This window comes from Paramormyrops kingsleyae, chromosome 15, assembly GCF_048594095.1.
Source record: "Paramormyrops kingsleyae isolate MSU_618 chromosome 15, PKINGS_0.4, whole genome shotgun sequence".
Classification (NCBI taxonomy): Eukaryota; Metazoa; Chordata; class Actinopteri; order Osteoglossiformes; family Mormyridae; genus Paramormyrops; species Paramormyrops kingsleyae.
The window spans coordinates 24401868-24428145 of record NC_132811.1 but is presented as its reverse complement, the minus strand read 5'-3'; the positions used below and the strand labels follow the sequence as shown (position 1 = coordinate 24428145).

The 26278-nt window shown below is 42.6% G+C and overlaps 2 protein-coding genes and 1 long non-coding RNA gene across 3 annotated transcripts in view; 2 read left to right on the top strand and 1 right to left on the bottom strand.

Moving 5' to 3' along the window:
• The window catches only part of agbl4 (AGBL carboxypeptidase 4), a 398795-nt gene that overhangs the window by 310057 nt on the left and 62460 nt on the right, over nt 1-26278 (top strand). The gene's annotated exons all lie outside the window — the stretch shown is intronic.
• Nucleotides 1629-3442, bottom strand: LOC111848977 (uncharacterized). Its single transcript, XR_002839435.2, has 3 exons — nt 3342-3442; nt 2978-3030; nt 1629-2540 (listed from the first exon to the last, which is right to left on the bottom strand). It is a non-coding gene; the product is annotated as an uncharacterized lncRNA (long non-coding RNA).
• On the top strand, nt 2539-21790 carry bend5 (BEN domain containing 5). The gene is made up of 6 exons (XM_023821410.2): nt 2539-3817; nt 6583-6713; nt 9448-9850; nt 11143-11297; nt 12022-12235; nt 15691-21790. The coding sequence occupies exons 1-6, from the start codon at nt 3628-3630 to the stop codon at nt 15885-15887; spliced, it is 1290 nt and encodes a 429-aa protein (XP_023677178.1). The 5' UTR covers nt 2539-3627; the 3' UTR covers nt 15888-21790.

Below are 26278 nucleotides of genomic sequence, written 5' to 3'. Positions count from 1 at the left end.
ATCTAATTATAATATGAACTCAAAGCAGTCTTATCTTCCTAAAATAATTGCCTGAAGTCATAGTAATTTTGTCCTAACTTCCACACAGTGTATATATAAGCTAAAAAAACATATAATGACAATGGACTGTGATTCCATTACTTAACTTGTGGAGTTGTGAAACCATGTGTCTGACGTATGATGCTGTTACAAGGTTTTATATATATATATATATATATATATATATATATATATATATATATATATATATATATATATATATATATATATACACATACATACACACTCACCTAAAGGATTATTAGGAACACCATACTAATACGGTGTTTGACCCCCTTTCGCCTTCAGAACTGCCTTAATTCTATGTGGCATTGATTCAACAAGGTGCTGAAAGCATTCTTTAGAAATGTTGGCCCATATTGATAGGATAGCATCTTGCAGTTGATGGAGATTTGTGGGATGCACATCCAGGGCACGAAGCTCCCGTTCCACCACATCCCAAAGATGCTCTATTGGGTTGAGAGCTGGTGACTGTGGGGGCCATTTTAGTAGAGTGAACTCATTGTCATGTTCAAGAAACCAATTTGAAATGATTCGAGCTTTGTGACATGGTGCATTATCCTGCTGGAAGTAGCCATCAGAGGATGGGTATATGGTGGTCATAAAGGGATGGACATGGTCAGAAACAATGCTCAGGTAGGCCGTGGCATTTAAACGATGCCCAATTGGCACTAAGGGGCCTAAAGTGTGCCAAGAAAATATCCCCCACACCATTACACCACCACCACCAGCCTGCACAGTGGTAACAAGGCATGATGGATCCATGTTCTCATTCTGTTTACGCCAAATTCTGACTCTACCATTTGAATGTCTCAACAGAAATCGAGACTCATCAGACCAGGCAACATTTTTCCAGTCTTCAACTGTCCAATTTTGGTGAGCTTGTGCAAATTGTAGCCTCTTTTTCCTATTTGTAGTGGAGATGAGTGGTACCCGGTGGGGTCTTCTGCTGTTGTAGCCCATCCGCCTCAAGGTTGTGCGTGTTGTGGCTTCACAAATGCTTTGCTGCATACCTCGGTTGTAACGAGTGGTTATTTCTGTCAAAGTTGCTCTTCTATCAACTTGAATCAGTCGGCCCATTCTCCTCTGACCTCTAGCATCAACAAGGCATTTTCACCCACAGGACTGCCGCATACTGGATGTTTTTCCCTTTGCACACCATTCTTTGTAAACCCTAGAAATGTTTGTGCGTGAAAATCCCAGTAACTGAGCAGATTGTGAAATACTCAGACCGGCCCGTCTGGCACCAACAACCATGCCACGCTCAAAATTGCTTAAATCACCTTTCTTTCCCATTCTGACATTCAGTTTGGAGTTCAGGAGATTGTCTTGACCAGGACCACACCCCTAAATGCATTGAAGCAATTGTGTGTGTGTGTGTGTGAGAGAGAGAGAGAGATTATATCGTGGGGACCAAACGTCCCCACAATGTGATAAAAACCAGTCATCTTGATGTTGTGAGGACCATTTTTTTCTGTCCCCACAAAGGGAAATTCAATTTTATACAAATCTGTGACTGTAATATAAAAAATGAAACATGCCAAAACAATTGTATTTTGTTTGGTTACTTATGGTTAAGGTTAGGGCTGGGTAGGGGTTAAAATGGTCGTTGTTGACCATAGAAATAAATGTGTGTACAGTGCCCACAAAGGTATGAGTACAGGTGTGTGTGTGTGTGTGTGTGTGTGTGTCTGTACACACACTAAATATATATTCCTTTACTTCTTCATTCACTTAAGAAGTGTGTTTTAATGATCTTTCAAGCATTGCAATGAAATTCAGAGGCTTATTCTTTTTATTTGGGTAGCATTGGAGCTTAGTCTGTAGTATTATTATATCTTTCTTCTAAGGCTGGAGGTTGGTGGTTTTCTTCCACAGCCAAAACACGTGTAGCGAGTAGGGGTGCAACAGTACACATAAATCACGGTTCAGTATGTACGTTGATTTTCAAGTCACGGTTCATTACGGTTTCAGTACAGCAAGGGTAAAAGAAACAAAACATAAATTGCTTTTTTTTTCCATTAATAAACAGTGGTTTACTAAACAACGTATTTCTTTAACGAGTCTCAATACTGCTGCAACATACTAATAAAAAGAAAAAATTTAAATAAAAATATTCTATCAAAGAAATAAAAATAAAATATCAATTAAAACGCACATTTCAAAAATTAACTGTACATACAAATACTGAAACTATGCACGTCTATTGGCGCAGCTTCATCTGCCCCTTCTAAATGTTGCTCAGGGAAACACAAATGCAGAAAGGTTACGCATTTGCTTCGTTCATTCAGTACATATACGTACCAATCCGAAAAACCCATACCGAAAATTTTCGGTAGGAATACCTACTGTTACACTCCTAATAGCAAGATTAACTGGTATCTCTGAATTGCCCATAATGTGTCATTATGCTCTGTGAAGGACACAATTAAAAGACACGAATCCACATAAACCTCATGTCTTTAGATGTGAGGGGAGACCTACAAATACAAGAAAAAGCAAAATTCATACACAGCAGAAATCAAACCCATGACCACATAGGTGAAACCACAGCTTTATCCATTGTCCTGCTGAATCGCAAACTGCAAGTGATGTTCCACCACAAACAAATGAAAACTGACAGTGAACATTTATATTAAAATTAGGGCTGTGCGATATTATGTCGATATTATATCGCGCATGCGCAATAATCACCAGGGCACAACATTTGCCCAGCCGCCAGTTTTTCGGTAATATACGGACGTTTATTTACGCCCACAATTTAAGCAGATTAATAGTTCTCCTAAAATATTAATGAAGTATTTTATGCCGCCCAGACGTTAGTAATCAGTATATTACTTTATGCTAGCCATTACAGTATGCTAGCCTGCTACTTTAAAATGGAATGTTGGTTGTCTATGTCTGTGCTAATAATTACCTTCCATCAGAGACTGAGGGAAAAAAGACCAGTAAACTCCCGGTGAATCCAACCTGTTAAGATGCATTGGTTTCAGTGGGATATCTACTGAGGGTGCAACCACCACAATAAAAGTCATTCCTATAAAAACGCAGCTTTTTTAAAAACAGCAAGCAGAATTGTAGCATGTCTCTCCGATGCAAAGATTGTGAAGTGCATTCATGTGATCAGCAAGATTCTGATGCGGTAACCGAAAGTGGGAGAAGCAGGGAGTAACTAATAACTGGTTAGGCAAGGTCAACTTCTTCAGCACACTTACTAATAACGTTGTGATTGTCAGTAAACCTTACTACTAAACAATGGTCATTCGTGTCTGAATACTCACGATGTGTCTGACAAATATGACCAGGTTAACTGGTTGATCTTGGCACTGACGATCAGCATTTCTATTGTCGATTACTCTAGTCTTGCACGGAGTTGGCAGGCTTGGGGGGGGAGTTGAGAGTGTAGAAGCTGCGCACCTCATCTGGAGCGATGTAGACAAGGCCAGAGTAGCCGAGCGCAGAGGCCTTTTTCCCCCATTCCCCTTTTGTGTGTGTGTTTACATTTTTTATTTTTAAACGGAGGGGGAAAAGTATTAAGCGCGTCCGAAGCGCGGGGCCGAGGTGGGAATGATGTACGCCTTCGTGAGGTTTCTGGAAGACGACCTGTGCTACGCCCTGCCGGTCTCCAGCGTGAAGGACTTCAGACCCGTGCACAAAGCGGATTTCGACAACCAGAAGGTGTATGTGGTGCACAGATCCGAGGCCAGCGGCACAGGAACGGGCGGGCCCGGCAAGGCGCAGATCCTCGCCCTGGCAGGTGAGCCCGCCGCCCTATTAGCCTACAGACAGCAGCCCACCGTCGGTTTGTGTGAAAGCGGATAACATGATGCGCTTAGGCTGGGCACGGCAAGTCTAGCATGTCAAGCTAATGTCCGACCGGGCGACTCGAACCCTCACTGATTAATTTTGGTTCGGTTTCACTCTCTGTCTCCCCCGGCCTTTCATTTTTACCATCCTGCCGGGGTTAGCCCATACGCTAGCCGGTTAGCAGGTAGGTGAGTACCTCGCTAACTAGCCGGCTAACTTGGACACACCAAGTGTGTTCATGGGCCCGGCGATGCACTGCATCTATAAACGGCGCTATATTTTATTAAAACGACAGCAGGTTTTATTAAAATAATGGTGGTGGTGTGTAAGACGTTGTAAAGTTTTAATGTGCTGTGTTAAACAAGCGTGACAGCGCAATGGTGTGTGCGCAAATGTGTCTAAAGCTTTATTAGACGTCCGCAATGCACCTTCCCGGACATTAAGAAGCACCGAAGTGTCTACTTGAAAATTGATTGTTAATCGTTCGAACTTAACATTTAACGCGCCTTTCTAATACCGTGTCACTGTGCGTCAAAACACACGAAGTGTGCCCGCAAAGGGGCTTTTCCCCTGGTACCCTTTAAAATATACCCAGTAAGGTAACCAGGTTAAAATTAAATTTAATATAAATAGCTGGGCCTTCAACCTGAAGCACTAGGTTAGTTGGCTGGAAGGAATACCCCCCCACCTGTAATGACTGACAGCAGCCCGCTATCCAGCCGGGAAACACTGGTTTGATGTGGAGTTACGCCACAAACAAACAGCAAAGTGCAGGGCCTCAGTGATTCACTTCATAAAAAGCACAGGAAATAATTCTCTCTGTCCATAACTCGTGTTATTTTCATTTGTGTCGTAATATAAACGTTAATATCTATTAGACTGATGTTTTGTTGTCAGTCCAAATAAACTTTACCAGAGTGTAATTGGGAAACGGATTGACGGAAACTAACATTTGCAAATATCTTAATATTTCCTTTTACGTATATTTTATTGTTTTGAGATGTTTGTGAAATATGTTTGCAGGTTTGTTTTTTTGTAGGAATGATTTAATAGCAATTGCTTTATTGGAATGTTTCTTGATTATGCGTTCTGTAGACAAACTTTTGTGTATCTTGATATTACCGGAGCAGCACAGTACTATTACGCTGTTAGCTGTGAGTAACATGCTCTTGTAAAACTGAGATTTGCTGAACTGCTCTTGTGAACACTGCATTGTTCAGTGTATCAGGATATATTACACTAAAATAAACATTTCAAAGAGAACACAATATACATTGATAACTTCAGTAATTATTATTTTGTGTTAAATAGCTAATAAATGATGTTTAAGCCGATCTCTTACCATGATCAGATGTTTAAATTAGAATAAATAACATGGATGCATACAACAACAAACTTTTGTAGCAATTAAGTTGCTGCATTTCAGTTGCTCAGCTGCATGGCTGTTAAGCCAGTTGTAAAAGGTAGATTAAATCTGACAGTATAAATGTTGTTAAACTATTTTGGATTAAAAAAACAGGAACATTTGTGCTGTCCTATGTACCAGCATTTGTTACACAAGACACGCTTTGTTGTTTGGAAAAAAAAAATTGTATAGAACTAGTATTTAGAATGTAGTAGAGTAGTAAAACGTCAGTTTAATCATTTTATTGCTAATTGTCATAACATTTGTCAGTTATCACAGACTGTTGCATTTCTATCAACTCTTAATAGGTAGTATATTGCATCAGGAAATACTGAACCAGTTGGTGTTTAGCTTAATAGTTTGTTTCAAAATATCACGCAAGCTGTTTGCTTTACATTTGTTTACAAACTCTGAGAGATCAATGTCTTAACATTAGACTTGCTGAAGCTGGGTTGGAACAGTACAATAGTTCAGTTATTCCCCTAAAAGAACTGGATGAGTACCACTTTTAATTTGGATAAGACTTTAAGGTACAGTACTCTTTTCACTATAGAGACCATGGAGAAGTGGTGAATTACCTAATTACCAAAGTCACTTGAGCAACTTAACCACAATTCAGAAAATAGACCAGTGCATCAGTCACAAAAAACAAAATACTCTAAAAGTCTATCATGCAGTTTATCTAAATTCCTATGGGAATTTAAAAGGCATCTCTTGTTGACACAGACTGAGAACAGCTAAGAGTGAGTTAATTTTTTTATTCTTCCAGTTTGTCTGCTGTCGTGTCATTCAAAATATCCATAGTTTTGGGGAGCATCCACCCAAACATCAGAGAACTTTGATTTTACTCAAGCTAAATCTAGCCATGCAAAAAGCCATAAAAAGAAAATTAACCACTTGCCTAAACAAGCAGGAAATCCTGCAATACCTTGAGAGGACCTGTACAAATCTGCAGAAAACATGCTGGCATTACACTCACAAGGATAGGGCCAGATTTAAACCACCAAGACTGGCTAACAGTCCCCATACCTGTGCCTGTAGGACTCCAGTCTTTACATTTTATGTCAATAAGCTATTTTCATCCTCAGTTCTATAAATTGCTGCCCTAGGTCATCTCATTTAGTAGATAAAAAAAAGAGACACTTTTGCTGATTTTGTGTTACTCCCAAGGCAGGAACTGGTGGTTCCTGTATTTGATCTGATTCTATCACACAATCAAAAATCTATCCTTTCTGACATGTTTATGTCAAAGTACTGTAGGTGCCTGTATTCTCCTCTATGTGCCTAACATTCACTCCTGTGCTTTGCAGAAAATATAGAGGAGTTCGAACACAGTATTATGCAGAAGAAGATGAAAATTCCCAAGCTGTCCAATAGAGACATGGCTAACGCAGTGGAGAACCACTTTGGGGAGGATCAGCTTCCGCTCCGACATAAAAAGGTACATTTCATTGTTGTTATTAACTGCTAGCAAACTCTGTTTGGTTTTAGGATCAAAAGGTATCATTGCCAAATAAATATCCAACAACAAATAAACTGCATTACGTCTCATTTAACTTTCTTTAAAAACAGACTTTTAAAGGTAGATTACCTGTTCATTATATTGATTGTATACCAACTTTAATGTTTGTAAATGCTCAATCAAGGCTGTTTGTGCTGTAAATATGCTGGGCTTAGAAATTGTTAGTTTTATTTTTTTGTTATTGTTCTGACTAGAACATTTTTTGCTGGAGTGCTTGGTGTCTTTTTGTAGAAAACATTGTGGTATTATGAAGAGGAGAAGGTTATCTTTATTTTGCCCTTGGTTTCAGTTAGCAGACCTTCTGCCGGAAGGGTTAAGGCTTGCCTCAGCTTATATGTTTTAAACCTGGTCTGAGATCGAAGTGCCTGATGCTGTGCAAGGTCACCAGCTGTTCTACTGACACTGAGAAAATGCTGGTGCAGAGGCCTCCTCGGCAAGCGGTTCACACCTCTGCAAGGCTGCTGCCTCGGCTGATATGGCCTTGAATCCATCATGAATCGATGGGGCCTTTGCCTAATGGAAAGCTGGGAGTTTCCATTTAAAGCTGTTTCATAAAGAAGTGATACTTTTGACATTTAGAATGACATTTGGTGGAGGGGGAAAAAATAACCAAAGAACCATAACCCAGGTTACACTTATGTTACTTTACAGAGCTATATCGCGTCGTCGCTGAATGTAGAAGTTATTTTGTAATTACGTTTTGGAATTACCTTTTAAAAACATACGATTAAGTTTATCTTAAGCTTGCATGATGCAGATGTTGTGACACAGGTCTCTAGAAGTCATTTTAATTGGTTGATTGTTACAAGCACCTCCACACTCCCCCTCAGCCTTTATTTTTAGTTCAGGGTACGCAAATTGTGGCGGGAGGCCTGTATGTTTCCTGCTTTAAGCTGGGCCATTAACAGAAGCAGCAGGCAGATACATTGAGCATTTTATGACATTTCAGCAAGTATTACATATTTAGCTGTGTGGCCCCATTGCATAATATAAGCAAATTTAATTCTTAATTAAAAGAACATTTTATGTCTGTGAAGCATTAAATAATGTATAAATGATGGGTTTCTTCAAAGTATGCATTTTCAGATAAAATATAAAAGCACATCTGTTTCTCTCCATTGAAGCAAATAACAGATATTAATACAACTCTGAAGTGTAGCTAAATTTTGTGTAAATGGTTCAGATAGTCATTGTTAAATACGTCAAACTCCAATGGTGGTCATTACAAACTAGCTGATTTCCATCTTTCATATTTATTTTTTCCTTCAGAACCTGCCAACAGCTGACTTTAAGTAGATCTATAGCCCAGTGATCAGGATTGCATTGTTCCTGTGTTATGCAGTCGTATGTGTCATTGTCCTCCAGTTTGCCTTGAAAATGAGTTTGGTTGCATGCAGGCTGTTTGATAACGCTGAGTTAAAGTGCTTTTTATTGTCTTTAATTGGTGCTTTGGTTTGCTATGCTGTTTGTCACCCTGAATAGCATTTGCTTTATGAGTGAGATAAAGTATTGCTTTGAAATGCAAATGCATAGTGAAAACGTGTGTGCCAATTTCTTACTTCATTCAGTCTTGTACCAGTTTTTCACTGCCCTGCTCAGTCGGTCTGATAGGTGTACATTAAAAAAAAATAAAAAATAAATCACAGGCCGCAGGGAAGAAAGACACCCCGCATGTAAGGGATCATTTTTACGGGGGCTGCTGTGCCCAGGTGCTGCAGCTCTATTTAACTGCGTTTACTTCTGCTCAAGCCACACCTTCCCGGGAGAGGAGCATGATCTCAGATGAGGCAAATGAACAATAAGCTAACAGAATCCCCATTATCTACAAACCATGTGTCTGTCTCAGTGGGTTAGGAGTCTCAAGGTCAGCAGATTGAATCCCGGTGTAATGGTGTCACTTTTCGGCCCTTAACCCCCAAAATGCCCCAGGGACAGCAGAAAAATGGTTGACCCTGCACTGATCCTGCTACCTGTACAATGACAAAGGCATTAGGGCATGACATTAGTCACTAGTGATATATTATGAAAAGCACAAAGCTCAGTCTGGAGCCTCTGTCTGGCTGTAGAGATGTTAGCTTGAGTATGTCTGTCGCAGGCCTCCAGGACATTACGTATTGTCTGATGTATTTAACATTGCATCCTCATTAAAGCTTTTTTCTCGCTCTTTCCTTTTTATAGCCTTCATTTTAATGTGGCTTGCAGCAGCAGACTCGAATGATGATAGTCATAAATAAATACAATAACAATATTGGATAATGGCTCAATAGCCAGCTACATTACATATATTTTTGTAAGCACAGGTAAGGTATTATAATTTTGCAGGGCATCCTAAACAGCAGTTTGTTCTGAGATGAATGTGGGGCATTGTCATTTGGGATGTGGGCTTTTTCTTCTTGCTTAATTGGGTGGCTGGGTTCAATAAAGTTCAATAGACTGAAATGTTTGAAAATGCTGATGTACTGCTTGATGCATTCTGTGACACAGCATTTCAGCTGACGCTCAGGACACCACAGGAACACAAGTATACTCATGGGCTCGCCCAATTGGCCATTAAGCAGCTGCCTGTCCCCAGAATATCGGAGGTCAGAGTCAGTGCGGGTGAAAGTTTCAGAGAGCGGCTGTTGTTACATTTGCAATTGTTTCCTGGGCCTAGGTGCAGGACCATGGGCGAGCCAGTGCCAACTCCTCCAAGAGCTTGGCGGCCGTGGTGGCCCGATTAGAGCGCAACGCTGTGAGCTTGTGCGTGGAGGGCGATGAGGACCTGGAGGAGGAGGACAGGCTGGGAGCAGAGGAGGAGGAGGAGGAGGAAGAGGAGGGGGACTTGAGTACCGAGGAGGCGGTGGTCCCACGGGTGCTTTACGAGGAACTGGTCCACAGCTACCGGCAGAGGGAGGAGGAGATGCGGCACCTGCAGCAGGAGCTGGAGCGGACGCGGAGACAGCTGGTGCAGCAGGCCAAGAAGCTGAAGGAGTACGGGAGCCTGCTGACGGAGGTGAAGGAGCTGCGTGACTTCAACAGGAGGCTGCAGGATGTCCTGCTCATGCGGCTTGGCAGCGGTGAGCAGCCGGGCCGAGTAGCATGGCGGCACGGTCGGGCTCCGTGATAAATGCGTCGGTCCTCAGGAGCCGCTTACAAGGGCAATTGTTGCGATGGGTAAATGTGTGTGATTGTGCAGCTGAGAGCAGAAGGCTGCAGATCAGCCAGGCCAAGTGATGGGGGGATGGCAGCGTGTGGCACTTGCCCGTCTTAAAGCTCGCGGGCCACGCGGGAGATTAGCACGTCCGGCCACTGAGGCAGCTTGCGGGGCTGAAATAGCCCAGGGTCTCGCGCAGGGGAAGTCGCTCTGCGGCCAGAGCCGTGCTGCTAAATGAAGCCATCAGCTGGTATAGACTGGGGGTGTAGGACCAGCTGATGTGTTCAATGCCCCCTCAGCCTATGAGATTTTAATGTGGCAGTAGATTGGGCCTCTTTGGGCTGCTTGGATGTCTTATGGAGAGGGCCGCACTTACAGTCCTCAGCCCTTAATTACTGGTGAAACCGCTGGAATTTTGATTCTGCTGCTTCAGTGGAGCAAAAATAAACTCCCGTATTGCTCTCTGCCCTGGGAACTCTTTGGCTCTTCTGCTGGGCAGCAGTTCTGAGATGAGCTAGGAAACAGGAGGCCGGGTGCTTTTGTTTCCTATGTGTCTTTCTGGTAAGATGGTAAGTTGAGTAAGTATACATAAAATAAAACCATCTCTGGCATAAAACTGCTCTAATGAGGTATTGGCTGGTACCAGAAGGTTAGAAACTTTCAAACTGCGGTTTCACTGCAGGTTTATAAAATAAAGCAACATGCAGGAGTTGGGGGGGAAAAAAAATGTGCTTCAGATACGAGAAACCCATCTTAACTGGATACATTCGCCTGAGAGTTGGCAGGCAGGATGTGCTGAAAGTTAACCGGTTTTGGATGCGCCTGGTTAGGCTGTGAATAACCTGTTATTGAAAATGAGAAGTTTACTCCAGTTCATACCACTTGTTTTCGAGGCCTGAATGAGTATATGAGCCCTAAAAGCTTTACAGGGTATAAATATGTCCTCTAAACCTGCAGCTTTGGGAAAGATAATCCTCTGACATGTTGCTGCCTTTTCAATTGATATTTAAAATAGCAGGAGGATTTTCCTTTTTCAGCCATGAATAAGAATTTGCTTGGGATTTTTAAGCAGGGTTGATGGGAAGCAGCACCTCGCCACCGGCCAGTCGGCCCACAGGGCCGCGGCTCTTCACCGGCACACGCTGACCTGCAGCCCGGCTCTCGGCCAGCCGGGGACCCCATCATAAACATGCCTCGTTTCCCTTTTTTGGGCAGAGCCCATGCATGACAGTGGGACCCAGACAATCAAGGCCGAAGTGATGGAGCCCATTGCTGAGCCCCCGGAGGTCTGCAGAGAAGAGGCCAACACCAGTTCCGGCCACTCCCATTCGCCCTCCCCCAGGACGGTGTACACGTTCAATGACGGAAAGGTGAATGTCCCAGTTTGTAAATGGCCGGCCTGCACACTCTGCCAGCAGGAATTAGCTTTGCTGACATGCTCTTCCTGAAAGCTCTGATGGTGCTTTTCCTTTATTTTCCGTCTTGGTTGTTTTTAGCCCCTCCTCTGGCCTTGGAACCATGTTTCGTAAATAATACGGAGAGCTCTGCTCTAAGATCTCCTTCCGTATTAGAAGAGCATCTCCTTTTGTAACCGGCCTGCTATATTTTGCTCATGATATAAGAGAATAGGATTTTGTGTAATCGTGGGAAAGGAAGACAAAGTGGGACATGCATGTTGCCGGGCGGCTTATTATACCACAGCAGTGAGTGGCAGACGGGCCGGGAGGGGAGACAACCAAGGAATGAAAGTAGGCTGCCAAGAAGCAGGATGGCTGGCCTGTGTCCTTAAGCACAATAGATAGAAACGGAAGCAGGAAGAGGGCCAAAGGGCTTCTCGCAGAGCTCGGAGATGAGAGGCACACATGCTAGCTGCTGTTAGCATTTACCTCTGACACACTGTTTATCTTCTGGTGAGTTTAGCTCTCGAGCCGCATGCTAATGAAGTGATGCCCCCGTTCCTATTACCCTGATAGGCCTTCCCGGCCCTTTGGCAATATTAAGTTCATACTGTGACAGGATCGCACTTGAGAATACCTGCCCCGTTATTTCAGGCATATTTATTCCATTTGACAGTCTTTGGGGCTGTTTCCTCAGGTACACCTGGGTGGAGGCATTTGGGTGGAGGAGGAGAAATGGCACCAGCTTCAGAGAACACAGGGTGATTCCAAGTTCACCAAAAATCTGGCTGTCATGATTTGGGGCACAGAGACCCTGAAGAACAGGAGTGTCACGGGTGTGGCTACCAAAAAGAAGAAGGACGCTCTGCCAAAGCCCCCGCTCTCCCCAAGCAAGCTTAAAATCGTCAGAGGTAAATGGCATCCCTTCATTGGGGGCCCCCTAATAAAATCATCCAGTAAAGCCACTTGTTTGCTCTTTTGTTTTGTTTATTCCTAAAATGTATTACAGAGAAATGACCACTATCTAAGGCTTGGTTGGTTCCTTATACTGTATTGGTAATGGTCAACTTCTAAGTAACTGGAATTTGTGTGTTCTTTCGGAAGTCAACACCGAAATTTCACACTCTGGAATCTGCTGACTTCAGGCCAAGATTACTGCTCCCCCTGCATATCAATACAGAAATCAACAATGCTAGACTGGTTTTATTTTTATTGGTATTATGGGACAGGTAGGGTACCAGTGTCTTTAGTTGACTGTCTCAAAGTGTCGGCGCATTGAGAATGTGAGGTGTTATGGAACAGTTAATACTGGAGTGCAAGTATAGGTTACCCAGGGCAAAGCAGATGTAGCTTTGCCTAACTCATGAGAATATCCCATCTTTCCATTAACAAGTGAATAACACACATTTACCTTGGGGACAAAAATCCCCAAAAAAGAGGAATGGAACAAAATTTTGTTTTAACATGGTTAATGATTAAAAAAATCAGTTCCACGATTTTACTCTCTTTCAGTGGGATTATTCAGCTCTGTTCTTCCACAGTAATGTCTTTTCCAGTCACCTCCCCCCACAATCAAAAATGTGCTAAAAGCTACCAGCACCATATTGTACATTCATCTCCCAAATGCTGGTCCCGGCTGACAAGGGGAGGCTGGACCGTATCCGAGGGGTGCTAAAAGTATTTTGGTTAACTATAAGATGCGTATTATTGGTTATCTGACTATTAATCAGGTCAGTGGTCAGCTTTTAACATTTTAGGGAATCAAAAAGACTTGCTGCCTTTGCTACTTTCTTTTATTCAGTCATGGTCTGGAGGTTATTACCTTAATTTATTAGTCTGGATCAGTAAGCATGAGGTAATGTACTGTATGTGGTTTTTTTTTTTAACTCTTCAGATAAGCAGTTGATCATGGAATCCATGAATACACTCCGTTTTGTTCTAGCTAATAAACGTTATGCATCCAGTTGCCATGGTTTTATTGTACTACTGTACAATAAGTGTGTGTTTGAGGAACAGAGTGTGGGTATGAGGGAAGGTAGAGGTAAGAGCTTAGGAAGTCAGTGCCATGTTGCTTTTTCAGGATTTTATTCTTTATATTAAAATGTAGTGTGCGCGATTTGGAAAGGTTATTAAGAACCATGTGGGCACCACATACGATGTATATTACCAAAAATATATGGACACCAGCTTCTCCAACATATGAAAACCAAAGGTGTTAACATGAATTTTTCCCTTTCTTGCTACTGCAGCCTCTGCTCTTTCATTAGTTATTGTAAGATTGTTGGTGGGATTTGCTGCCATTCAGGTTGGCTGTTGATGCTGGTTGATCAGGACTTGCCACCATAGAACTCAACTTGCTCCTAGATAGTTTCCACCTCACAAGCAGAACAGAAATTTGGCAGACATGTTGGAAAGATGGCATCCTGTGATGGTTCAGAGTTGAAAGTTACTCTAACTCTTCTAGTTTCATTACACTTTGTGCATGTAGGGAGTACTTTTAGTGCTTTCCTCCTTTTAATGGGAAATTTACCTTTAATAATCACAATTAACATTTATATTGCCAGCCATAGCAGACTCTTTAGCTGTGTTTTGTTTTTGTAACTGTTAGCACTAAAGTTGCAGACTGCTGAAATCCTGCTAGACCATCTGTATAAAGCATTTCTCCTTCAGTTTACAATCTAGTTCCTCAGGTCTTAATTTTGGGAGACTGATCAATTTGTTGTCATTAATTAAAATGGATTTACCCCTTCCAAAATCGTTACGATCATGGTTATAAAAGAGGTAGACCATTGGTGAATTTACGGTTCTGTTTGTTTTGCACAAATTCCTCCAAGCACCCATATAACCCAGAATAATGCAGGACAATCCTGCTGGTGAATCACAGCAGTTATGTAGTGGTTGAATATGATTTTCCAATTGTGTTGTTAATAACTGATTTAATGTACAGACCTTTCAATGTATTAGTCAGTTTAATCCCAAAACCTTGTCATGCACACATTTTAAATGCCTTTTCTGCTTTGACAGCAAAGGGTATTTTGGAATTCTCTCCACCACATATTACACAGTAATTATTATACTTCAAATTGGTCCCTTTTTTTTTAAATCTTACAAAACATAAGCAAGAATGTATATTAGTTTAATAAATGAAATTGCCAAAAAAGTCATGAATGATAATACAGAACACTGAAATGTTTCATAAGCCATAGAATACAGTTTATAGACACAGTATGTTTAACGTATAGGTGTGTGTTTACAGCTATGGCTTTTTATTTTGTTTTGAAATGAAATTCATGATGTTCTGATCTTTTTGTTTTGTTAATAAAAACTTGTACATTTTACTTTATGGTGGAAAAAAATATTCTCCCTGATTACATAGCAGTTAGTGCTCATTGGAATGAATAAAAAGTATTACTAATAACTTTTTATATGATTCCCATGAAATGTGCATTTTAAGTTGTTCCCTCAGGCTGTGTGGAGAACAAACATCTTAAATATGTAAATATATAGTTTTGCATTAATAGTGTTGCATTAGGATATTTACTGGTGTTTTCATTGTCACTGATGACACCGAGCATTGAAATGTAAAAAAAATAAATAAAATATGCAGATTTCGGGAAGTTGGTGAAATTATTTAGAATTTCTAGCAGCTTTGTAAGTTAAAATACACTTGGGTTTTTTTGTGGTTTTATTGGCTGACATGGTTCTGTGCTCAAATCTCTTGCATAACAATATGTAAAGATTGTCTCTGTGTTTATTGAAGGTGATTCACATAGCTCATAATCTGCCTTGAAGGCAGCACAGTAGCTCAGTATGTAGAACTATTACCTCACACCTTTTAGGGGTGTTGGTTTGAATACCACTTCTGCTCCTTGTGTGTGGAGTTTGCATGTTCTCCCTGGGTTCTCCCAAAGTCATGCATTTAGGGTAATTGGTGTCTCCATACTGAGAGTATGATTCTATGTGAGGACTGGCCATCTTATCCAGCCTTGTGTGGGCTGTGCTGTCTGGGACAGGCTTCAGGCTTCCCTGAAACCCTGACCAGGATGAGCAATTAGAAGATGAATTGGTGGATAATCTCCCTTTAAAAGGTGCTATAGTTAATTTAGTGCTGAATAATATCTGTGTGCTTTATTTTTAATGGTGAGGTATTATAGTAAGTGATCATGATGATGAAGGGAAAAATTTTTTCTCCATTACCTGAATTTTAAGGTCAGTTGACTTTTGATTGTAATCAAGCACATTTTAATGTTACATATGCAGTTATTTTTCTTCTGAAGATTTGTCGTAGAATGGAATTTCTGTTCTATATGCCAATTTGTTTTCCTGAATGAATCTGATTTTCAAACTTGATTTCTTCTCTTTCCAGAATGTCTGTACGACCGAGTATCGCAGGAAACCGCGGACAGTGCGGAGATCACGCAGAGATTGTCAAAAGTGAACAAATACATTTGTGAAAAGATAATGGATATCAACAAATCCATCAAGAACGAGGAGAAGCGCGAGTCCAAACTGCTCATTAGACAAACGGTCAAGATGGAAAATTTCAACTATGATGGCATGTAGTGATTAAGGGTTGTTACCATAGCTCATCCTCCTCTTCTCGGACTGCCAAACAGGAAGAGGGTGGACAGGATCATCACCGCTGCCATTTGAGATTCTCACCGGAGCCCCAATGAGGCCTTTGCATCCCAAGCAAACCGGTGCCTGTTAGACAGCTTTACTACTCAGTTAACGTATTCGGGAGTTAAATGTGTTGTCGAGAGTCGCGGGACTGAGGTTTGGGGGGGTGTTTTCCAGGCCAGAGGATTGGTGCGTTTGAATCGGGCCGGAGGGAGGACGTGGTGGTCTTCTACAAGCCGTTCTGTGTCAGAACGTGACGTTTTTGTGCTATATAGCTACAGAGCAGGTGCACCTTCAGAATATGTTTTCTGATTTTAGGAAGACTTTCTAAAAGCATTAATTTGGGCAAATGCGGCGTTTGGAGTTTCGTAGGTTGCCACCTTTCACGTGCGATCTGCGTCTCAGCCGTCTGTACTTTTCACAGGCCTGTCAAGGGACGTACTCTTTTTTTGAACAGGGTTGTAACTCTGCATGTCTTAATCAATAGAGGCCACGCCTCTGTTTTTAGATGCCCTAAATGCCCTAGAGGTTGTCATTTTTTGAGAATCTTTATTTGTGTTTGGAAGGGGAAGTCCCAGGTCTCCCTGTCCTATCCCCTGATAGGCTAGGATACGTGGCCCTGCTTGCACATGTCTGTTTACTGTTTGTGTTGTTTCTCTGTAATCTTCCGACCAACCATTAGCACTTGCTCTTGTATTATATTGCAGATCACCCTCTTCTTAGACCCCTTAATGCTCCTGTAAGCTTTTGAGTTTGTTTGTGGATTCTGGTTAGTGATTATCAAGCCTTTTTTTAGTCAGTCATGAGCAGGAACATTCATGCATATGCATATCATTTTTTTGAACTGTGAATTTTACTACTTGAGGAGACAAAAAAAAAAAACCTTGGAGTTTACTGTTAGATCTGACTGTGAAAATAGCTTTCTGTTGCTCATCGGAGCCGTCGTGCTGATTAGCAGTTTAATTTTAGTGCGATGCAGGTGAAAGCTTGGCCTTATTCATTTGGCAATCATGGGGGGGGGGGGCTTGTTCTGTCTTTAAACTAAACTGTGATTGTAAAGTAAGCTGAAATTGCTTGAACTGCACTTTGGCGTGTGAGCGTCCACTGTTGGCGTGCTCCATGCTGAAATGGACGTAAAGCTGTCGACAGTCGTCGGTCTAAGATGCTGTGCTCCTCCCTGTGGGGCTGGGGGGGGAGGGTGGAGGGCAGAAAACCCACCCTCCCTGCTGTAACCCGCCTCTGTGGGGTGCCCCATCCGGAATGAAATAAGGTATAGTGACAACTTCCAACAAACATGCCATCAGAACTTATTACGCTTCTGTTTTTTTCGTTTGTTCTTTCATCTTCTGAGAAAGGTTTGTCCGGCTGTCTGCGGCAGTAACCTAAATGCTGCAGAATGGTTTCTCAACTGTGACCATGTTTTTAACTGTGATTGGCCTGCAGCTCTGCCATTCCAGCAGGTGTTTTTTTTTCCTGTTTGTCTGTCTAGGGGTTTCTTTCCTTTTGTTATGTTTTGGTTTTTATTTATGGATAACTTCCCAGCCCCCAAGATGTTTTACTCTTTGTAAATTGATTTTATTTTCCCTTCTCACGAAACATGGAAATCCTGGATATTAGTCTAGGTTGCACCTTACCTTGCTGAGTATAATTGGTAATGTTGTAATTTCACCTTTTACCAGACTGGTTAGTCTCTCGTTCATTTTAACTGTTGGCTTTAAGCTTGATGTTCTATTTTTTATAAACACAAATATAGATTGTATGTATATATGTGGAGATGAGAACAATTGCCCTTCTTTCATGTGATTGCTTTTAGTTGAAAGTGAACTGATAAAGGAGAATTTAAATGGATGTTTAGTGCTGGGTCAGCAGCCTTGGGCTCGTGTCGGGTGATGGTAACAGACACTCCCTCTCTGCACACGGCAGCGTCTGTTCAGGGAATATCACCGCCAAATATCACATACAGGAAGGAAAGAGCGAACAAGACATAGACCTTTTTTGTTTTGTTTTTTTAAGTAATCGGTTACAGGCTGGGTTTTAAATCGGTTTAGGTTGCCATAGCTTGACTTAGCTGGGCTTGGCACTGTACATCAAAGACAATTTTCTCATGCTGTTCCTTTCCATTCAGCCATTTAATCAGAACAAAAAAAACCAGCAAGAATAACTGTCCGCTACATTTGAGCTGTGCTTTCCTAATTGGCAGTGAATTGTGTGGAGGCTTGTTTCCGGTTGAGGCTCTGCCTCTTTGGGGTGCCTGGGAGGAGCTCTGTCAGCTGCTCCTTTATGCGTGTGTGTGTGTGTGTGTGTGTGTCTGTCTGTCTGTCTGTCTGTCTCTGTCTGTCTGTCTGTCTGTCTGTGTCTGTGTGGGCGTGTGTGTTTTTTTTTTTCTACCCCCATTGAAAAGTTGGTGTGCATCCTTCTTTCACTCATCTGCCATCCCAAAATCATTTTAGGGTGGGTTTTGCTGTGTTCACATGGGTGAGGGCATTGAGAAGTATGTTGTCCTTTGATTATATGTATTTTCTTTTTATGAAAACGGTTTACCTCCTACACGAGTCAAGGTAATGAAACAAATGTACACGTGGTGAACTGTACAATATTTACATCTGTTCATGAATATTTTACTGTGTGTGCATGTGGGGGGGGGGGTGTGTTCTGGTTCGTATTTGTATTTTGAGATGGCAGGTTGATGGAACATTTTATTGGGATAGAGGTCATGGGGGTGGAAACACTGGACGAGTGCTAATTCTGCTGGCGTGCTATCATGACGCATAAGGGAACACGCATTGTGTTTGCTCACAAATGGATTTTCGTATTACTGTTAATGGTAAGCTACTTTGTTTTGGATCTGACCAGTTGTAAAAGCTTCACGTTCACCACAATACAGCCTCCTGTGTTGGTTGCACGGACGCGAAACAGAGCGTAAGTTGTGCACAAGCTGAATAAAAGCCTTACTGCTTTCTTGTGGTAGTCATCGCTTCTTGCGTTCCTGTAGTTAGCGGTGGCTGCCATTTTGTGTGCCGTGTAGAGTTTTAACTGCGGGAGCTGGAGCTGATGGCTGGTATTTCACACCCATACATTCCTGTAGACTGCAGTGGTACTTTTTTGCGGCCACAGAGCTCATGTTCTGCAGTGGATGTTGGGAGCAGATGGGCTGCTTTTCTTCTTCAAGGTTTTTTCAGACTCTGTGAAAAGGCTCATCCAACTCTTTCCCTAAATGGTGACGGTCTCTGTGACGTTTTGTCGATGTCCAAGGGCCCTTTGAGACTATTGTATGTGCACTTTTTTGGTCGCATCCGTTCTGACTATAGAGGTTGTTTTTCGCCCCCATGAGACAAAATGTTAAGCCAAAGTATCAAATGTTGGCAAAAAGCATTTGGTGGAACGCAAAGTGCTACATTTGCAGAATTTGAACTTGCATGTATTTTCCCTTCTGAATAGTTTGGGAAGTTTAAATGAGGATAAATACTCTATGGCTACCACTAAAGCTAATGTATCTCTATGTGTTCTGGCTGTTCCCATGCTGCAATTTGTGTGTGAATGTGCAGGTTCCTGGAGAGCATTTTAATCTAATGTGTGGGAAGCTTTTAGGGGTGGCAGTGAGCACCACTGAACTAGGTGGATCCCAGAGAAGTCCTTCAAATTCTGTGCTTTTTATATATATTTTTTATTATTATTTATATTTTGTCCTTCTTGATGCCAAAAACAAATGTCTAGGTCAATACTGCTGCAAGTACTGTTTGATATATATATTTTTGTACTAGACAAAATACTCCTAAGATTTAGAAATTTTGCAACTCGCAGGCTGAGGACCAATCGTCAGAACAACAGACCAAATTGCCCAGCGTTAGCACCATGTGACCCCACCCCGAACTGTGATTTCCCTATCACTCAAAATGTTTCAGCAAACTAAAGACGACTGCTTGAGGGTGATTTCGAGGTCTGCCTCACCACTCCTGTGACATAGAGCCCCTTTGTGTGATCTTTGCCCCGGGTCGGGGGGTGGTCATAATGTGTTTTGGAGTGAAGCAGCCAGAATGGAGGCTGATTGTAAAATGGAACTCCTTTGACCATTTTCACGAATTATCTACAGTGCTTTCATCACCATCCTACCTCATTGCTCTACTTGTCTACATTCATTTTGAGGAAAAATAGAAACTGATTAAAACCATAACACACCAGTGGCGTGTACATAGGCAACTTCTACTAGAGTAGCTTAGAAAATGTGTTAATGGTAAGAAATACCATTGCTTCAGATGTCTGCTAACCTCTATCCTACAATCCTTTAAATATAGCCAATTAGTAAAATGTTGTGTAAGTAGTGTCGTTCGTTAGTGGTTTTTACTGATTGACGGTGCTACCAGCGGACATACAGTGGATTAAACTGTATCTTTTACCTCATATGGTGCTAGCTTTTTTTCTACTTTTTTCCCCCACAACTGGTAAAATTAAAATATTTTAAGCAAGTTTTATCAGCGTGTTGACAGAATTGCACGCACTTGGTATTCTTACTCATTGTGTCGTCATCATTGATTGGACTGACACAGATCACTTGAGCATTGATTAGTTGGATGCGGTCTGACGAGTTTATTTCTAACACTGTACTTTATAATAAATATACACGCCTGGAGAGGAATAGTTGGTATATTTAGTGAAATTTGTTCCAAGCTGAAATCATCTATTCTGATTAACAAAATACTTGAAATAGCCACGAGGGAACCAGTCTTAAAAGAAGAAACCAAATAATTACGATTTCGTGCATATCTGTTGCATAGTACCTGTTAAGATTATGTCGCGGGCAGCTCTGGGCAGTCCGATTTGAGACGAGGTCCTCAGCTGTGAGGGGGCGGTCGGTAGCTCCGCTGAGCTTTGGGGTCAGTGAGCACTGTCTCTGTGATAATCAACTGTTAGGAGCCTGGAGAGACGCTGAATATCGTACCAAAGTGAGAGTGGAATGCCCAAAGGTGAATTAGGTCATGTGACACTTTATTTTCTCTTCCTTTTTTTTGGGGGGGGGGGGGGGAGTAGTGATCTTGTAAAAGTTTATTCTGATGAGTTTGACATAAAAACACTTGGAATAAATTTAACTGTGTGCATATGTGATGGTATTTTCCGTATCCAGTTTTGGTCCCTTGTCCTCCCTTTGTGCTACTGAAGCCCAGACAAAGCTATCTACAGGACCCATGGAAAAGGAACCCTTGTACAACACAGAAAAGGCAGAACGGAACCAGAGAGCAATAAAAATGTTGTACACAAAAACAATAGAGTGGTTATGGAAATGATTATGGGGCATAGAGGGTGACAGCCCCGTTCTGGCGGAACTGTAAACTTGTTGTGCATGAAGTGCTGTAACCATGTTGCCATTTCAGGCCACTCCTTTTGGAGTGTGTCAGTGTGCACGCGTGTGTGTCTGCCTGCCTTTGTGTGTGTGTGTGTGTGTGTGTGTGTGTGTGTGTGTCTGTGTGTCATGGGCAATAGTGGTGTCGCAGGAACGGTCTCCCTCTTCCACATGTATGTTTCCACTTTTAAGGAGAAGACTTGTGGGCGGGGCTGCATCTGTGAGTGCTGTCCCCTGGTGTGGGATGGGGGGGAGGTGGGATTGTCACGTCATTGGGGCCCATGAACCAGTGCTGGCCAGTGCGTGATTGCCTGGCGCCCTCCTACAGCTTTCTAGAACCTTCTGATGATGATGGTGGGTGGTGAGGGTGAACAGCTTGTCCTGGGAGATGTTTCTACCATGTGAGCAGCCATGCCTTTTAACATCATTTTTCATGTGTTTGCTGCAGTCCAGGTACTCCTGTGTAATGTACAGATCAACAGAAATAAATCAATTTATTCTATGAATAAAACCCTCCTGTGTTGCCTCTGTCTTGTCTGTGCTATAAGTTTTATACCTTTGCTTGTGACATATTGATTGGGGATATTCCGTTGCAGACAGTCTTCTTCCCATCCTCTAGCGGATTGAGCAAGAGCGGCTTATTCGCCTTGCTTGTATGCAACAGGATGGGAATCAACCAGCTGTCACTCCTGTGGCACGGCCATTTGGAAATGTCGCGTTTTATGCATCAGCAGCAAGCCGGCTGGGGATTACAAGCTAGATTGATCTGGGTGACGGGCAAAGAGAAGTTTGCAGGGTCTCCCGATATACTGATGAACCAGATAGTCATTGTCGGCTAGTCACCGCAGTGCTAGAAGTAACGTGGATGTTGCTTTGTAACATGTAACCTCATCAAGGTGTGATTCAAACATTAAATCAGCAGTTATATTTGGCTTTTTGTTGGGGTCCTGAGTACAGTGGAGTTTGGTACCTGACACTGACTCTAGAAATGCTGCTCATGGAGAATCTGATTGTCCTGCGACAAAATTCCCAGTGCTCCACTGTGTACTGCTCTGTCCCCCCACCGGGGGGCCTCATTTCCATTTAATATTGGCTGTCTAAGCAGGACTGTTGTGTCCCTGCATCTCCTCCACTTAGGGCAGCGCTCAATGTCATTGTCCCGACGGTCAACGTGTGGCTGTAATTTATCACTGTTACTGCTGGTGGACGCTGGTGGCTGTTGTACCTCTCGGGGACCCTTGGAACGCGGCACCCCCATGTGTGGCTCTGTGCTGCTTCTCATTGCTACGTTGGGAGTGGGGTGCACACATGTTTGGCCCTTTGTATATGCAGTGAGTCAGCGAGATGCCTAACTTCCATAAGTCTCTTATGAGTGATGGCTGAAATTACTCTTCATTTATTTTATTTTATTTACTGTGGTTTAGTGATATGCGGCTAGTTTTTGAAATTTGGTGTAAATAAGTAAATACTTGCTCAAGGTGTCATATGTCTCGATGTATTTGATTCTGGAATATTTAATTTCCTCCAGGGGCGGCACGGTGGTGCAGGGGTTACCACTGCCTCACACCTCTGGGATCAGGGTTTGTGTCTCCACCAGGGTTCCATGTATGTGAATTGGAGTTGCCAAATTGCTGATAGGCATGCATGTGTGAGTGAATGGTGTGTGTGCGCCTTGTGAGGGGCTGGTGCCCTGTCCTTTGTTGTTCCCTGCCTTGCACCTGTAACCTCCAGGATAGGCTCCGCCCCCCTGCAACCCTGAATAGGACAAATGGTTACAGAGGATGGATGGATGGATATTTCATCCGTGTTTCAGCTGCTTATTCTGGTGAAGGGGATCTGGGGCCTATGGCAGGTAGCACTGCGCCCTGGGGCTCGCACACAGTCATACCCTACATGAAGTTCACAGATGACCGGTAACCTAGCAGTGTGTTCTTGGAGTGTAGGAGGATATCCAGCGAAAGCCAAGTGGGATTTGAGCCGCCCCCCCAGAGGTGTGAAGCAGCAGTGCTGCCTAATAGTGCTGTGTTTATTTTTAATGCTTCTCTTTCCCATTAGTACTTCTGGAGCATCAGCATTTGTAAACCAGCTGCTTTCACCTTGTATGTACTACAGCTGCCCCGTCAGACAGCCTCCAAATCTCCTTGATGGGGCTCCCCAAACCCAGTGCTTACCACCAGTGTCTTACATACTGGGAGTCCTTATAGCTCTGGGCCTCATCATGATCCAGCTCCTGAATTGGCTGTCTTTATATTGGTCTTGTGTAACTGTGATCCCTGGTTTTTTATTAGTTTCTTTGTTTCCACTATCTCTTCCTTGAAAGTGTTAGGCTATCAAAAGACCCCTTAGCCTCCATCTGTCAATTATAACATTTTGGACAGGAGAGCAAGCCGGGGAGAAAATATATGATGGCAGGGAGGTTGAATGGCACCTCTAATTGTATGTGGCGCGTCACATCATTATAAAGCCCCATGACCCCGAGCACCGTTTCCCGCTTAACGCTCAGGCTGCCATTGGTGACACGCTGGAGAGCAGCGGAGGTGTCAGTTTCCACACAGGCCGTTTTAATCAGCCCTTCTGGGCTAACGCCCATCAGGCTCGCGTTGATGTGCTGTCACTTGGGGCCGGCTCTAGTCAGCCCAGAACCTTTACATTCATCCATGCCGTTGAGTGTTTTTAATTGGGCCAATCCTGGCACTAGACGCTCTATCCGTAGGGCGGTAGGAGTTATGGAGATGGAATGTAATGGATGCTTTGTGTTTAAATAAATGTTCCTGCAGGTGTCCCTTTAGAATTGCGCCTTTAAAGGCCTTCCCAGAAGGCATAGCTGACGTCCTTTGGAGGAAAACCAGCTATGTGTAATTGAGGCATGTTCTCAAATGCATACTTCCATGCATGTTAAATTCCTGTTATCTTTTAAACTGCTTTTACGTTCCGACATTTCCTTTCTCAGGCCTCTTGCCATCATCTATTGATGTTTCCTTCGTTCCCATGATGCCGCAGGTTTGTAGGACCCTTGTAAAAATTGCAGTATGTGAATGTTGTTTTTGCACATCAATCATGGGATTTGTGCAACAGGCAGTTCCAGTCAGAAAGATGCCAACATTTTCCAGCTTGTCAGTTTGATTTTGGAGAAAAATTGATGGTATTAAGAAATTATTTGCTTTAACAAAATTTCCCAAGCACAAGTAGAAGTCTCGATTGTTTTTTTTTCCAAGAAAGAATCTTAAAATGATCAAAAATGTCATTTTTAAAGACTGGTTTCTATTAAACATTTGCTGAAATGCTAATTCCATGGCGATAGGAAATTATTTTTATGGAAATATATTGATGCTGTGGTGCCGTTTCTAATAATTTATCAAGTATGTGCTTTTGGGAAAATTAACTGAATCACTGGTGTGTTTTTTTGCCTGTTTGTTTGAAATTCTGCTCAGTTTTTTCACATTCAAAACGAATCTGTGATTTAGAGCTAATGAAGTATTTATAATGAATTCAGTTAAAGTCATTAATCCAGATGGTTAGACAAAAAAAAACAACATTCAAGACCCTAAGCTCTTTTAATTTAATTGTTCCTTCATCCATCCATCTGTCCTTCCATCCAAAACAGTGGAATGCTTTGGGTGGGGTCCCTTTTAATGCCAATACGGCTGCACTTGGGCAGTTTGAGCCTGTGGGGGCAGTGATGTTCCCTCTGAGAACCCGTAGCCCGTTCTGAGTTTGCCATGGCGAAATCCCTTGGTATGGTAACCATATAGCCCATGTCAGGGGTACACTGAGCTACTTCAGCTTTTACAAACTACTTTAAAACTGAAAGGCTCCTGTGCTTGGCTAATTAATTCAGTTCTTGACTGTTTTGACATGTTTGTTTCCTTGATTGAAAGACCCATCCAGCTGTTTCACATGAACATTAGTGACACATTCATGATTATAAGAAACTGCCAATCAGCACATAGCAAGAACTCATGCTCAAGTGAAAGTAAGAACATATGCTCAAGTGAAATCCAGGTCTTTTTAATTGAAATGGTAGTTTGCAAACCCTGTCCCAGCTCATAGACTGATATGGATTAGGTGATCGCCCAATCCTCAGCGGACCGAGAAAGTGGGCATAGGGTGAAGTAGTTTTCCAACCTGCTCCTCAGGGACCCCCAGACAGACCACATTTTTGCTCCCTCCCAGTTCCTGGTAGGACCCCCAGACAGACCACATTTTTGCTCCCTCCCAGTTCCTGGTAGGACCCCCAGACAGACCACATTTTTGCTCCCTCCCAGTTCCTGGTAGGACCCCCAGACAGACCACATTTTTGCTCCCTCCCAGTTCCTGGTAGAACCCCCAGACAGACCACATTTTTGCTCCCTCTCAGTTCCCGGTTGGACCCCCAAACGCAGACTGTCTGGGGCTCCTCGGGAACCGGGTTGGGAAACACTGAAGTGAAGGCTGGGTCTGTGCTTCACCGGCTCTCCCTCGCTCACTCCCTCGCAGCCGGCGTTCCAAATGGCTTCGATTAATGCAGGATGCTCCCTCAATTAAACAATCCAAAGCCGTCATGAATTTTTCATTTGTGGAGTCTTTAAGCTAATTAGCGCACAAATTAAGCACTTTACGGTGCAGCTTCACAAAAGGGGATGACATTGACGGCCAATGTCACTGTCACCGGGCTGTGCTGAGCAGCCATGCTAATCAAAGCAGCTGATTAATATTCCTTCTGGTCTGTTTATTTTTCTTTGTCTGTACCTCAGCCTGTCTCTCTCTGCAGATTGTCTCCTAGCCGCAATCTAACCCCTGTTGAGGGAATATTCTATAAGCAAGAGGGGAGATGCAATGTGGGAGACGAATAAGTCACCCATAGTACTTAATGATAGTCTGGCTGTATTACATTTATAAAATGTCACATTAGTTTACACCCATTACATTTTTATTGATTTTATTTCATATGTAAGTTATTTTGTTTTGGTCATCTGAGAAATCAGTGGGAGAAGACACTTAATATCTTAAAAGTCATAAA

Coding starts and splice junctions, on each gene's coding strand:
- bend5 (XM_023821410.2), top strand. CDS start 3,628: ATGATGTACGCCTTCGTGAGGTTTCTGGAAGACGACCTGTGCTACGCC. Junction 6,714..9,447: donor TTCCGCTCCGACATAAAAAG/GTACATTTCATT, acceptor TCCTGGGCCTAG/GTGCAGGACCATGGGCGAGC. Junction 9,851..11,142: donor GCTCATGCGGCTTGGCAGCG/GTGAGCAGCCGG, acceptor TTTTTTGGGCAG/AGCCCATGCATGACAGTGGG.